We start from the raw sequence: 15,869 nt of genomic DNA on the forward strand, positions 1-15,869 counted from the left end.
TGAAGAGAAATGCTGCCGATAATGACAATTTATTTGCGACCAAACAACATCGAGTAGAACAAGTTTCTTTACTACACCCCCATTATTTAATAAATATAATAAACTAATGTTAGTTATGAAGCATTCACGGCGCTATTAAAAGTATGGTTTAAATCAACGTATAAAAATAAACGACGTTGTCGCGAACAACACCGAGTAGAACAGAGGATTTGGTTACCCCCTTAATAACAAATATAATAATGCAATGTTAGTATGGAGGCCGTCACAGAATTGCTAAATATTCTGTTAAAATATAACTATAAAGAGAATTTATCTTGATAATGACTTTTATAATGTTTCAGGATAGCGCGGACATAACAAAAAATACTGTTACCCCTTTCCCCACTTATCAAATATAACTACTTTAATTTAAGTAAGGAGTCCGTCACAACACTGACAAAAGTTATGGTATAACAAACCGTTACTTACAACCGTTACTAAATTAAAATAATTAATTTATTATATTCTACAAGTTGTGATGTTTCATTTTGCAATTTTAATTTTATCAGTGCTAACTCTACATGATTCAAAAGCTACATCAATTGATTTATTTCTCTTTTTCATTTCTCTTGCTACTAGACAATTTCTTCTTATAACATAGATTCTCAACATTACCCAATCTGAGATAAGACTCAGATATGTTGTAAACATGTGCAATGCTGTTTGTTCAGTGAGAGTGAAATGCATGCAGACGACAAACTAATGATGGGTCTAGTTCGGATTTGACCACTTGAAATTTGATTTCTACATTTGAAAAAGTGATTTTTTCTTTAAGTAGTGGTTCCGTGCTCTGACTGCGAACCACTTGGAATCGTACAAAAGTTTATTCCAGATAATGGGCCCTCATAATCAGTCAATTTATATGTCCATAGATTAACATCTATAATATAAATCTCGTCTGTCTGTTTAAATGTATGTATGTATGCCCGGTAAAAACTTTCGACAGAGGCGACGGATCCTGATAAGATCGGTATCATTTTGGAGCTCGACGTCTCGGACAACAAATATCGAAAAATTGACCAAAAACATAAATTCCTTCACCTTAAACTCGGCGGTTTTGTACAAAGAGGAGTAGATTTTTTTCACCGACATTTTAGCAAGTCATCGTCATCGTTGAATTGACTTCAGTTAATTTGAACGCTTTTGACTTCTGGTCGCGTCATGGAGTCAACGGCTAAGACGTCAGATTTTCTTTCACCTTCCTTTCCGTCTTCGCGTCACGGGTTCGAGCCTGCCTACTACTACTTTTTTAAACACTTCTCGTCGTCCTGGCTGCCCACTGTTGTTTTGATTCCCTCCCCATGCCACTACCATCTTTTTAACACCTCTCTCCACATTCACGGGTTCGAGCCTCCTGCTTACTAACACTTTTTTTTTGCTCAACATACACCTACAAACACTCGGGAAACTAACATTCCCAGGTTAGTCTGATATAAATCCCGAATGACCTCGCATTATGGTTCAATTCATATTTATATATATTCCAGCAAAACGGGCACAGAGGTCAGTTGGGTTTCTATTGATTTGAGGCACAGAAGTGTGTCTAAGCGCCCTAAGTTGAAATACTGTTTGTATTAGGTTGAACTAGAGTTGTTTGTTTCAAACTACGGAGACAGTCAGGAATATAACGAAATGATCTGTTGTTTTTTGTGCGGTTAAAAGTGACTGAGAAACCAAGCATGATTGGAACTTCACAAAGTAAAACATTGTTACTATTTTAACACTTAGAGATGGATCCGTTTTAGACCAGTTTTATGTCCTTTTGTGAAGACTAAAATCAACACATCAACATACAGTGCTTCTTAACTTTATGTCCAGAATCCTTATTCCAATGCTCATCATACTACATTCTATTATTTTTATTCAATAATTTATCTGAAATATGAGGTTCGAGTTTAAGAGGTCTTAATAGAACTTGAGATTAAGGGAATTTCGCTTCGTTGGTATCTAATGAATACGAATACAATTCGTTGCAAGATTGGTATGTTTGTATGTTTGGATTTACAATTGATTAATACTAATTCGAACGCATTATTAATATTTTAACGCTAAGTATATATTAGTTAGATTTGTTTAGATAGTTGCATGATTTTCATCGTAATCAACATTTATCTAATAAATTTTACTTTATTTACAGGTCCTCACTGCAACAGAGCCACTTGTAAAAACGGTGTTTGCACACATGGCAGGGGCTATATCTATAAATACTGTCGATGTAACCCAGGATATGAAGGAAGATTTTGTAATATAGGTATGCAAAAAAATGTTTATTTTTGTTGTTATATTTCCCATTTTCAAATCACTTGAATTTTCCACTGTCGTCGATAGTAAAGATTTACAAATTTAGAAAAGTACGAATTGTTATGATGCTTAGAGACTTCACTGATCCTGAAATACGTTAGAATTCGCCTATATTACAAACAGTCAGGAAATGGAAAGATGAAGAAGAAGCTAATAATGTCACTACAGCCTTGAAGCATCGAAAGGAATTTGGATAAGACCCGTTAAAACACATTATTTAATTTCAAATTATTTTACAAATAAACATTCTATGAAGATATTTGATCCAGTATAGTGCATTTCAGTTTTTTATAAGATAATTTATGTATTTCAATGAATTAGGTCTTAACATAAAAATTCTATCTATATTAAAAGGTCATTTATAAAAATGTTTATTGATTCAATAAAACCAACTGGAATGCATTTCATTTTATGTAGAAAGCATAAATGATATAGAAAAATAATTTTCTCAGTAACTAAAATATATCATATATATATATACATATGGTACATATACACATAATATATACATTTCGGCATGTTTTGTTGGTTTTAAAATAATAAACCTATCATTATGCTCAATTACTTTGTAATACTAAAATCATATTTAGAAAAACTTATTCGTAAATGAAATGCGAAAAATTTGTCAACTTATACGAAATATTCTAACGTCAAAAATAGATTAATTTCACTTAATGGTGTAGCATAATATTTCGAAATACTGTAATTAACTTTTTGCAATTAGTCAGCAGTTTTCCTTTTGAAACGTTTTATATTGAAAACATGTTTTTCAAAATAAGCAAAGATTATCACCACAGTCTGCTTATATATTTTGACCACATTCTATTTTCTTATATAATCAATGCTAAAACCAGTAAGTAAATTTTGTAAATTCAAACATGATTAAATAATAAGAAGAATACCGTATAAATTGATGAAATGTGTAAGAAATACTTACAGAATTATACAATTTGAGTAATAAATATTGATTTTTTTTTACATTTTATTCTATTTACAGCTAATTGTGATTACAGACCATGTGAAAACGGTGGTACTTGCGTCTACACATCAAGGCACAATGAATGCAGATGCAAAAGAGGATTTAGTGGAGGTTTTTGTGAAAACGGTATGTTCATAAATATTTTACATAAGAAGGGGCGGTATTTTCAAGAGGCCAACCTGGTTCTGATGTTGGCAAATAAGTACGAACCTGCCGATCACGATATTTTGTTATTTGTATGTAGGTCAGTAGACATATCTTATAGTTTCTTTCTTTGCGGGCTTTTAATGTTTACTTTCATTTGTCATGTTTTGATGTATGTGTCAACACACGGCTCAAATTTAATTTACTTGTAATTCTGACACGAGCAGCATTTTTATCTCTCACTCTCGTGAAATGAGTAGTACTATAACAAAAATACAAAGGAAGACATATCGTTCAAACAACAAGAAACAGTAAATAAACACTGAAAGTAAACAGAAAAAAGATAGTTATTTAAAATTACGTATGGACTAAATATTTTAGCTCGTTAAAAACGTGTGAAAAATTGGAATGGACAGAAAAACAGACAGAAAAACAGATAAATATGTTTTACTTAGCTCGTTAAAATGATGAAAAAGTTGTAGCTCGTTAAAATGATGGAAAAAGTTGTAGCTCGTTAAAATGATGAAAAAGTTGTAGCTCGTTAAAATGATGAAAAAGTTGTAGCTCGTTAAAATGATGAAAAGTTGTAGCTCGTTAAAATGATGAAAAAGTTGTAGCTCGTTAAAATGACGAAAAAGTTGTAGCTCGTTAAAATGATGAAAAAGTTGTAGCTCGTTAAAATGATGAAAAAGTTGTAGCTCGTTAAAATGATGAAAAAGTTGTAGCTCGTTAAAATGTGGAAAAAGTTGTAGCTCGTTAAAATGACGAAAAAGTTGTAGCTCGTTAAAATGATGAAAAAGTTGTAGCTCGTTAAAATGTGGAAAAAGTTGTAGCTCGTTAAAATGATGAAAAAGTTGTAGCTCGTTAAAATGACGAAAAAGTTGTAGCTCGTTAAAATGTGGAAAAAGTTGTAGCTCGTTAAAATGATGGAAAAAGTTGTAGCTCGTTAAAATGATGGAAAAAGTTGTAGCTCGTTAAAATGACGAAAAAGTTGTAGCTCGTTAAAATGATGAAAAAGTTGTAGCTCGTTAAAATGATGAAAAAGTTGTAGCTCGTTAAAATGATGAAAAAGTTGTAGCTCGTTAAAATGATGAAAAAGTTGTAGCTCGTTAAAATGATGAAAACGTTGTAGCTCGTTAAAATGATGAAAAAGTTGTAGCTCGTTAAAATGATGAAAAAGTTGTAGCTCGTTAAAATGATGAAAAAGTTGTAGCTCGTTAAAATGACGAAAAAGTTGTAGCTCGTTAAAATGATGAAAAAGTTGTAGCTCGTTAAAATGATGAAAAAGTTGTAGCTCGTTAAAATGTGGAAAAAGTTGTAGCTCGTTAACTTAGAATGAGTGGTTTATGCCAAATTGATGGTTGACTATTTTTACATTCGTGCTGATTTGCTCATTTTGGCATTAAATACTAATCCCTAACAATCCTAACTCTGCATTCAATGGATACTATAATACTTATTTCGCTGCACCTTATCAGAACAAAGGTCGATACGAAATTTCAGTCAGATAGGCTAACCAATTTCCAAGAAAAGGTATAACGGACAGAGAAACAGACAGACTAAAAGAATAACTGTATGTTCCTTATTGGATTGATGGCGACTGAGATTGCCTTATATTCTACCAAATTGTCTGTGCCTATTTGTGTGTGTTTCTTTAATACTTATTATTCAATAATAAATCAAAAATATTGGCCCAAACTAACCAAATATTTTTACGATATAATTCTATATTCTATACATGTTAAACACTTACAACAAAACATAAACTGAGATATTATACATAGCAATAAACTTGTTAGTTTCTATTGCAAATTTAAATAATGATTTTCCACAAAAAGTTTCATATTTATGAATTTTATCAAATTTTACCTTGTGTAATCAATTCAATAATCATATCCCTTTCTTTTCATTATATTATAAGTGTATTTCACGTTAAACGAATTGGACAGAAAACTAGTCTCGTAATTGTCTTGTAGTATAAGACAGTAAATAGTTTATATTCTAATTATGTTATAAAAAATAAGTTAAGATTGTTATCGTGTTTTTGTATATTTTATGTAAAACTTCTTTTTATATAAACACAATGAATGCACAAAACTATAAAGAAGTAAATTCTTGAAAGTTGAAATTAAGTGATTCATCATTCTATTCGGTTTAACGTATCGACTTTGTGTTGGACAACTTTTAGAAAATTAATTTCCAAACTTATCTCTGATTAGATCTTTTGGGGACCATTTCTTTTATCGAAACAACGGTTTTTATAGGCTACATGCTCTTTCTGATGCAAACCCACTGTGATGATGGGGGGGGGCTGATTTTTTAACCGAGTCAAAATTTTTAGTCGCTTGACCACCAAGCTTTACGAGCGCTTCTCTAGCAAAAGACACCGACACAGATTTTTTTTTTAAATATGTACTTTAACCTAAATCTGAGTAGTAGTAGTAGTAGTAATAATAATAATAATAATAATAATAATAATAATAACAATAATAATAATAATAATAATAATAATTTTGATTAGTTTCATTATGTATGCAGGCTATTTCTCCTAACTCTTGTTTGCACAATATGCAAACACTTACAGTGTGTAAAACTATGTATATGTATACCAGAGTATACTGGAAAAGAATTGTAAAATAATTACGTTCATGAATATTTTAAACCAACTCACATTAATGCTCAATGTTTGTTACCTAAGTGTGAATACACAAAGTAAAAATATTCAGCAAATTCCAAGCAATATACGTATTGTATAATTCTATATTATCTATTATATAAAGGATATTTGTCTGTTAGTGTGTGTTAGTGTATATATGTGTGTTTGCATGTTCACTTAAAACTTTAGTTTTCAACGGCGTGAACCCGGATGTATAATATCTAAAATTTAGAAAAAGCCATTATGTTTTTTGTGGGGGGTGGGGTGAATGCTTAATTATTGGGGGGGGGGTCATATTTTTTCTAGCTTTCTCTTCTAACGAAATTCTTTGTGCATGTGTAAAACTTGTCACCGATATATTAAGCAAAATCAAAACAATATACTATGATATATTTTTATATGAATGTAAAGCAACTTCCACCCGCTTTAACTTAGCATTGGATATTGTATGATAGTCTGATAAATAGCTGTCTGTAAATACAAGTAGGAATATTTATTTTAACTTTCAATAAACTATCGATATTATTTAAATAAAAACTGTAATGCACTAAACAGGGTTAATTAATGGTATTTATTTAGTTCACTTTTCATGGCAAAGATATTTAAATATGTTAATTGTGATTTCAATTTTATTTATGTATCTTAATATCATTTTTATTCATGTACTTTCTATATAAAATTGCTAAAGTTTTAATTTGAATAAATAAATATTATTCATAATAATTTAGACTTTTAAAATTCGTTCGTATACAAAATGTAAGAAGCTATTTTGTAATATTTGCGTGTTTGTTTGTTGCAATAGATAATGGGATTTATCAAAACTGTATATATCTGAATAATATGGAAGGCTGCATGTGTCATATATATCATGCTTTGGAATACTCAAAGAATCCATGTTGTTTTAATAAATGTCTTAGTTTGCTGAAATATATTCTTTCCAAACAATAAACTAAAATATAATAATAAAATAATAAAACAACATATATAATATTTAAGAAAATTAAAATATAATAATAAAATAATAAAACAACAAATTCATTATTGCTATATTATTCCATACCTTTTTTTACTCTTTCTTTTATTATCTTTTGCGGGGGGGGTACTAAACTAAAAAATCTTAAACATTAAAAATGCAACGACCTATTTATCAAGTTTTTTGGTTTTTGTCTTTGCAAAATGTTTTAAGTGGCTGGAAATCATCATATACGTTACGTCTAATTCAGAAGCAAATTCTCGAAAAGTTGTGCGTGGATTGGCTTCCACTAAGGCTCTTAATTGATCGTTGTCAACATCCGGTGGCCAACCACTATGCTCATCATCTTCAAGACTCTCGTCGCCGCCATGAAATTTCTTAAACTACCATTGTGATGTGCGTTCAGTAGCGGTTCCTTAGCCAAACTCTTCGTTTATATCGCAAGTTCTTTCAGCAGCCTTTCGGTCTAGCTTGAACTAAAATAAGAATATTGTGCGAATTTACTTTATTTCCATCTTGTATTCATCGTTCTGGACAGACGATATAATTGTTTAAAAACGATTGTTATTTAAACGATTTAAACGATTAAATAGAGCGAAAGGCGCTCTTTAAAATAGTATATGAAGTAAAAGTACTGTAACGAATATTTATTTAAAACGATTAGATTGACAAGAAAGTTCTTGCGAAATTTTAATTTTGATTTCAAATGATGTATTTTTTTACTTCTCATATACGCTACTGAACGCACATCACAATGGTAGTTTAATTGGACACTAAGTAAATTAGAAAATCTTAAATCGAAATTTATATAATAAATTTACACACATTAGCAAGTCTTTTTACGATAGAATTTACATTAGTTTTCATAGATATTCCCTTCTTTGAAAGTGATTATAAGATTGTCTAACATTTAACCAATTAGAAAAGAAAGCGATGAACGTTATTGTTTTGACTGTAAGATTTTTACTCTGTAGTCTGATAGTTTAAAACACTATATGCAAATTATCTATAAATATAATTATAATTAGTTATTGGTTGTTTTTTTTAATTAATAATGACTGTATAAATTTTTTGAAAAAACTAAAATTGCAAAAGTTTGAATAAATAAATAAAATTTTAAATTTATATGAATTCGAGTGCTTAATTAACTATTTTATTGTATATTAATAAACTATCATTAAGAAATGCTTACATTGTTACATTATGTTCCTAATACTATTACCGATCTTATTACTTTGATTATAGTTACAGTTAATCCTTGTGCGTCTAACCGCTGTAAGAATGGTGCCACCTGCATACCCAGAGGAAGAGGATACACGTGTAGATGTACACAATTGTATCGTGGACGGTTTTGTCAATTGGGTACGTTTATTTATATTTCAAACAGTCACGCGTGTATTTTCTTTAATGTTTATTATCTAAGCATATAACTCTAAAACCTTTCTATAAATACCTAAAAAAAATAATGCAATGAATTATCATATAGTTTACTTCATTCTCCATTTATTGGTTGTTGTTTTTCTATTTTAAGTCATGCATATTTGTGCCAAAATTATTATTAAAAATACTAAAAGATAAGGCGTGTAGTAATAAAGTAATTTATTAAAACAATTGGATATTAAATATTTGATTGCATAAAAATTATTATAACTACAAAATGTATTCATTATCGTTTTCCTATATTATTATTTATAGCTTGATTGGTTTTGTTCGAATCGACGGTTAATATACTTTGTATCTGCAAGAATACATAGACTGTTTCTCGTTGAACGTATGCATTTGTATCTTAGTGGTACACGATAATTTATATAGTTTAAACAAATCATTAAATATAAAATCGATACACATCAATGAACTTGATTAATACAAATTTGGGTACTTTATTAAATATCTTGGTACACATTTATTACATTTTATTAAGAAATGTTTACAGTTACAGGATATTCACAATTATGATCATTTATCGAATTAATCTTATTATATTTACAGTTAATTGTACTCCTCGGGGTGCCAGACGTTGTCGCAACGGAGGTACATGTATAAGAGGACCTAGAGGAAGGTGTAGCTGTAGATCAGGATATAGTGGAGATTATTGTGGACAAGGTTTGTTTATGAATATTTTAAAACACATGCATCCTAATATTTTCGTACTAATTATTATCTCATAATCAATGTACTAAATTAAAATACCAGACAAATAGATTTTTAATTTTTTTTCTTAAAGCATGAATAATGCTTTCTTGAATAATGTTTGATCAACAGCATATCCTAAATAAATATATATAGTTCCACAATAATTTTCTAATGTGTATTCAACATTTTATCTTGAAAGTAATCAGTTATTATATTTAGACAAGCCAGTCCCCAGAAAAGAATGATCCTGGTATCATGTTTCTGAAATTCTGAGATAAATATTTATTATTCAAATTATTTGTACCTTTCAGACTCCTGTTGTCATTCGAAGTTTTATTTTCACAACGTCGATATTAAAAATATATATAGGGGAAGTCGGGGTAAGTTGAGCCAATTTTCCATTTTGGCTCTTCAGAACCCAAACGACGAATTATTTTGCAAAAATGAGTGTATTATTATAAAATTCTTTTATTTGGGAACATTTTGAAACAAGTTGCAGTTTTCTGCTAGTACACCTAAACCGACCATGTGCTTTACAAAAATGCATATCAAATGGCTCAACTTGCCCCGACCATGGGGCAAGTTGATCCAACCTCTGGGGTAAGTTGTGCCACACAGGGGTAAGTTGTGCCACGCAAAAATGTTTTGCAAATAAAGAAAGAGAAGCCCAAAATTGTTGTTGTGGTTATAAAACAGATTATAATAATGAAGTAGAAATGTTAATTACAGCGAATGAACCAGCACAAAATTTGAAACATATATCTGAAAGTAAGTTAATGAAGTTGCCACTGTGACAAGTCACAGCTGAAAACGAGCTGGCTAGAACAACGGACAGAATTGCCAACACTATTTGGCTGTGGCAGCTTGTAAACAACATCTTCTGCATTGAAACCCGCTTCGTCCTTTGGGTTTGGAACAAACACAGGCTTGTCCGTTCCTACCTTCCCAGCAACTTTTTGAAGGAAAACACCTTCAAACTCAAAGTCCTCCCTGTTGAGAGTGTCAACCCGGGCAATATAGTTCACAGTTCGTGATTTGCCAGCACATTTGACAACCACAAAGTCACCTTCGATTATTGGGCTATCCAGATAAATATCACCATCATTATCTGATGACACATCATCAAATTCAAAATCTTAATCATCAGTGTCACTTGAACATGGGGTTTTAGATCTCGGGGGACATGACTTTTCCCCACCAGCATTGAACAAACACTACTTTGTTTTTGTTAATAGGCTCCTCTTTCTATTTTCAGAAAGGGCTATCAGCTTCTGTCGTTCAGGGCTGTCAGTCAAAATCTTTGAGCTGCCCTTTTTGTGACCACCTCTTCTTGCCTTTCTTGGTGCTGCTTTCGGAAATGGCTGAATTACAGATGGTGAAATGTATGGACGATGCATGACATCATGTGAGCTAGATGAAACACAAGACCCAGATGCGGATGGTTGCATAAGATCATCTTCTTGCTGTTTTTGTGGTCGGACATCATCACTGTGCACGGGCAAGACTGCTCCAGGAACCTCACCTGATGGTCCTGCATCTTCCACAGTAGAATTTGCCTCAAGGCTTTCTGCAGCCACATTGTGCTCACGGTCAGTTGGAAGAGAAGGGGAAAAGTCAATTTCACTAAAGATGTCCCGGTTAAATGGATGAATGCCCGAGGCTTGGAATCCAGCAGCAATGTTCAATGGTGTCATGGCAATCATCTGGGCTTGGTTCACTAGAGCTGGGATTTCATATATTGTTACTGTTTTCCCTGGACTGGATCGTAGCCACCCATCCATGGCTCTGTTGTACGCTGTTTTGAAGGGTCCATACACTAACCGGTCGAGCGGCTGGAGACGATGGGAAGTGTGGTGGAATGGTCAGTAAGACAACGCCATGAGATCTTGCTGTGTTCACAACATTCAAAGAAATGTGTGTGTCATGGTTGTTGAGGATTAAGAGGATTTTCTTTCCTGGTGAGCATCTGGTGTGCTTGCTGATGTGATTTAAATATTCCAAAAACACCTCTTCATTCATCCAGCCACTTCGTGTTGCCCTCCCTATGCACTGTGTTGGTCCAACTCTGATGAAGTGATTTCTGTAGTGGACTCTGGGAAAGATGAACAGAGGAGGCACGACTGATCCAATTGCACTCACAGTGTACACCACCGTTACCAATTCCCCGCGTTCAGCGGAGGTGATTGAACCAACTTGTTTCTTTCCTTTTTCTGTGACAACGGCTCCAGGGTTTTGAACGGTGGTGCACCCAGTCTCATCAGTGTTGTAAATGTCACTTGGTGAGAACTTGTACTTGTCCATTATCTGACTCAAGTTGTTGAAAAATTTATCAATAACTGGGCGGTTGAAGGCTGTGGCACGCCTAAAAGATGTTGCTTCTGTCACTCTAATTGCCAGGTTCCGGCGCTTCTTGAAGCCTAACCACCAATCATGTCCTGCTTTTTTCTCACAATCCCAACTTGGTGGCAGATTGAGATAGTATTTTTAGCAAACTCATATGCCAGTGTGCGACATCTTCTCAATGACAAACCATGAAACATGTCTGACAATTGTTTCACGTGGTCAGCCAAATCCCTTTCCATTTCAGGACTAAAAACCAATTGCCGTAAGGAAACAGGTGTGTAAGCAGTCCCTGCTGGTTGACTGTCTTGTTTGTCCATGTACCGCTTCAGTGTCATTCGATCAATGTTAAAGTCCTTTGCAGCACTCCTCACACTCTGACCTCCAGTAACAGCGGCAGCAGCCCGTTCCATAACGTATGTAGGAGTTTGTCCACGATTTGTCTTTCGCACGTAGTGGCGCATGTCTGGTGGGCTTTTTTCTGTGAAACACACAAAAAAGAAAAATGAAGTTAACACAATAAATCCGATAATGATGTAGAATATTACTAGAGTGAACTAGTTGATTCAGAGGAGTTCCTGGCATAAGTCTGGAACATTGAACAATGAATGCCAGAACAGCTGGCATTTGCAGAGAGGCACCTGCCTCTCCTGGCATGTTTAGCCAATCAGGCGCCTCCAAATGGAATAACCCACCATGCCTGACTAATTGTAGGCTAGTCCATAATGGTGGAGAGGGGAGTTAAGTGCATTCTTGATTCTACAATGATAATAATAATAATTTTAAAAATAATAATGATAATAGTAATAATAAAAATAATAATAATTATTAGAATAACAAAGCGCATGTACAGCATGCAAATTCCTATCCAAGCACGGCTTACACATCTTAAACATTTACCAGGTAAGCCATAGATCTAATTCTTATACAAGTAGAGCATGTAACTTATACAACATGCATTTTGAATTCACTCTATAACAGGCCTACTGATGTGGTTGCACATTCATCTGTTTCTTGAAAACGTGTAAAAAGACATATGGGGCAAGTTGAGCCAGTGGCACAACTTACCCCATTAGCATTGGCTCAACTTACCCCAGTCTGACCTCATTGAATTGTCTGTTCAAATGCATGCATCTCATGTGTGGTGAATGTAAAAATCTTTTACAGGTATGAAGGCAAGTAATTGAACAAACAACTACCACATATTATATCTAATCAAACTATTACTACACACAAAAAACATGCACTCACCTCTGTAACGCTTTATTTTACTTTTTTGGCACGAAATCTGATTTTCTTTTACAGCATCAACCTTCGATATTGGTTCAGCAAAACAAAATGGTGGAGGTAAAAGTCACGTGATCAGTTGTTTATAGATTGCATACAAACTTGGATTGGCTTAGTCAATTGTGGTTAAAAGGGGGTGGCTCAACTTACCCCTATGCTCAATTTACCCCGACTTCCCCTATATATATATATATATATATATATATATATATATATATATATATATAATTATCTATACGAGATAGTGAACCAAATGTTTATTAATATCGTAAGTAGCAAATTTCTTGTAGCTGGTTACATTAGCTGTTATTCATTAATTCTCTGCACAGAATTAATTATCTCCATTGCAGTAGAAAGATTTTTGTAGCTCAAAAATGACTGTATAATTTTTTTGGAAAAACTAAAATTGCAAAAGTTTGGATAAATAAATAAAATTTTAAATTCATATGAATTCGAGTGCTTAATTAACTATTTTATTGTATATTAATAAACTATCATTAAGAAATGCTTACATTGTTACATTATGTTCCTAATACTATTACCGATCTTATTACTTTGATTATAGTTACAGTTAATCCTTGTGCGTCTAACCGCTGTAAGAATGGTGCCACCTGCATACCCAGAGGAAGAGGATACACGTGTAGATGTACACAATTGTATCGTGGACGGTTTTGTCAATTGGGTACGTTTATTTATATTTCAAACAGTCACGCGTGTATTTTCTTTAATGTTTATTATCTAAGCATATAACTCTAAAACCTTTCTATAAATACCTAAAAAAAATAATGCAATGAATTATCATATAGTTTACTTCATTCTCCATTTATTGGTTGTTGTTTTTCTATTTTAAGTCATGCATATTTGTGCCAAAATTATTATTAAAAATACTAAAAGATAAGGCGTGTAGTAATAAAGTAATTTATTAAAACAATTGGATATTAAATATTTGATTGCATAAAAATTATTATAACTACAAAATGTATTCATTATCGTTTTCCTATATTATTATTTATAGCTTGATTGGTTTTGTTCGAATCGACGGTTAATATACTTTGTATCTGCAAGAATACATAGACTGTTTCTCGTTGAACGTATGCATTTGTATCTTAGTGGTACACGATAATTTATATAGTTTAAACAAATCATTAAATATAAAATCGATACACATCAATGAACTTGATTAATACAAATTTGGGTACTTTATTAAATATCTTGGTACACATTTATTACATTTTATTAAGAAATGTTTACAGTTACAGGATATTCACAATTATGATCATTTATCGAATTAATCTTATTATATTTACAGTTAATTGTACTCCTCGGGGTGCCAGACGTTGTCGCAACGGAGGTACATGTATAAGAGGACCTAGAGGAAGGTGTAGCTGTAGATCAGGATATAGTGGAGATTATTGTGGACAAGGTTTGTTTATGAATATTTTAAAACACATGCATCCTAATATTTTCGTACTAATTATTATCTCATAATCAATGTACTAAATTAAAATACCAGACAAATAGATTTTTAATTTTTTTTCTTAAAGCATGAATAATGCTTTCTTGAATAATGTTTGATCAACAGCATATCCTAAATAAATATATATAGTTCCACAATAATTTTCTAATGTGTATTCAACATTTTATCTTGAAAGTAATCAGTTATTATATTTAGACAAGCCAGTCCCCAGAAAAGAATGATCCTGGTATCATGTTTCTGAAATTCTGAGATAAATATTTATTATTCAAATTATTTGTACCTTTCAGACTCCTGTTGTCATTCGAAGTTTTATTTTCACAACGTCGATATTAAAAATATATATAGGGGAAGTCGGGGTAAGTTGAGCCAATTTTCCATTTTGGCTCTTCAGAACCCAAACGACGAATTATTTTGCAAAAATGAGTGTATTATTATAAAATTCTTTTATTTGGGAACATTTTGAAACAAGTTGCAGTTTTCTGCTAGTACACCTAAACCGACCATGTGCTTTACAAAAATGCATATCAAATGGCTCAACTTGCCCCGACCATGGGGCAAGTTGATCCAACCTCTGGGGTAAGTTGTGCCACACAGGGGTAAGTTGTGCCACGCAAAAATGTTTTGCAAATAAAGAAAGAGAAGCCCAAAATTGTTGTTGTGGTTATAAAACAGATTATAATAATGAAGTAGAAATGTTAATTACAGCGAATGAACCAGCACAAAATTTGAAACATATATCTGAAAGTAAGTTAATGAAGTTGCCACTGTGACAAGTCACAGCTGAAAACGAGCTGGCTAGAACAACGGACAGAACTGCCAACACTATTTGGCTGTGGCAGCTTGTAAACAACATCTTCTGCATTGAAACCCGCTTCGTCCTTTGGGTTTGGAACAAACACAGGCTTGTCCGTTCCTACCTTCCCAGCAACTTTTTGAAGGAAAACACCTTCAAACTCAAAGTCCTCCCTGTTGAGAGTGTCAACCCGGGCAATATAGTTCACAGTTCGTGATTTGCCAGCACATTTGACAACCACAAAGTCACCTTCGATTATTGGGCTATCCAGATAAATATCACCATCATTATCTGATGACACATCATCAAATTCAAAATCTTAATCATCAGTGTCACTTGAACATGGGGTTTTAGATCTCGGGGGACATGACTTTTCCCCACCAGCATTGAACAAACACTACTTTGTTTTTGTTAATAGGCTCCTCTTTCTATTTTCAGAAAGGGCTATCAGCTTCTGTCGTTCAGGGCTGTCAGTCAAAATCTTTGAGCTGCCCTTTTTGTGACCACCTCTTCTTGCCTTTCTTGGTGCTGCTTTCGGAAATGGCTGAATTACAGATGGTGAAATGTATGGACGATGCATGACATCATGTGAGCTAGATGAAACACAAGACCCAGATGCGGATGGTTGCATAAGATCATCTTCTTGCTGTTTTTGTGGTCGGACATCATCACTGTGCACGGGCAAGACTGCTCCAGGAACCTCACCTGATGGTCCTGCATCTTCCACAGTAGAATTTGCCTCAAGGC

At 32.9% G+C, this 15,869-nt stretch overlaps 1 protein-coding gene across 1 annotated transcript in view; it reads left to right on the forward strand.

Moving 5' to 3' along the window:
• Nucleotides 1–15,869, forward strand: part of LOC145245949 (uncharacterized) — a 59,212-nt gene that overhangs the window by 1,470 nt on the left and 41,873 nt on the right. The window contains exons 2-7 of the mRNA XM_080107708.1: nucleotides 2,177–2,290; nucleotides 3,338–3,445; nucleotides 8,338–8,454; nucleotides 9,082–9,195; nucleotides 13,418–13,534; nucleotides 14,162–14,275. Coding sequence (XP_079963834.1) covers nucleotides 2,177–2,290; nucleotides 3,338–3,445; nucleotides 8,338–8,454; nucleotides 9,082–9,195; nucleotides 13,418–13,534; nucleotides 14,162–14,275 — 684 coding nt within the window. The remainder of the gene's footprint in view (nucleotides 1–2,176; nucleotides 2,291–3,337; nucleotides 3,446–8,337; nucleotides 8,455–9,081; nucleotides 9,196–13,417; nucleotides 13,535–14,161; nucleotides 14,276–15,869) is intronic.

This window comes from Euprymna scolopes, chromosome 23 (assembly GCF_053919585.1).
Source record: "Euprymna scolopes isolate OS-2025 chromosome 23, ASM5391958v1, whole genome shotgun sequence".
NCBI lineage: Eukaryota > Metazoa > Mollusca > Cephalopoda > Sepiida > Sepiolidae > Euprymna > Euprymna scolopes.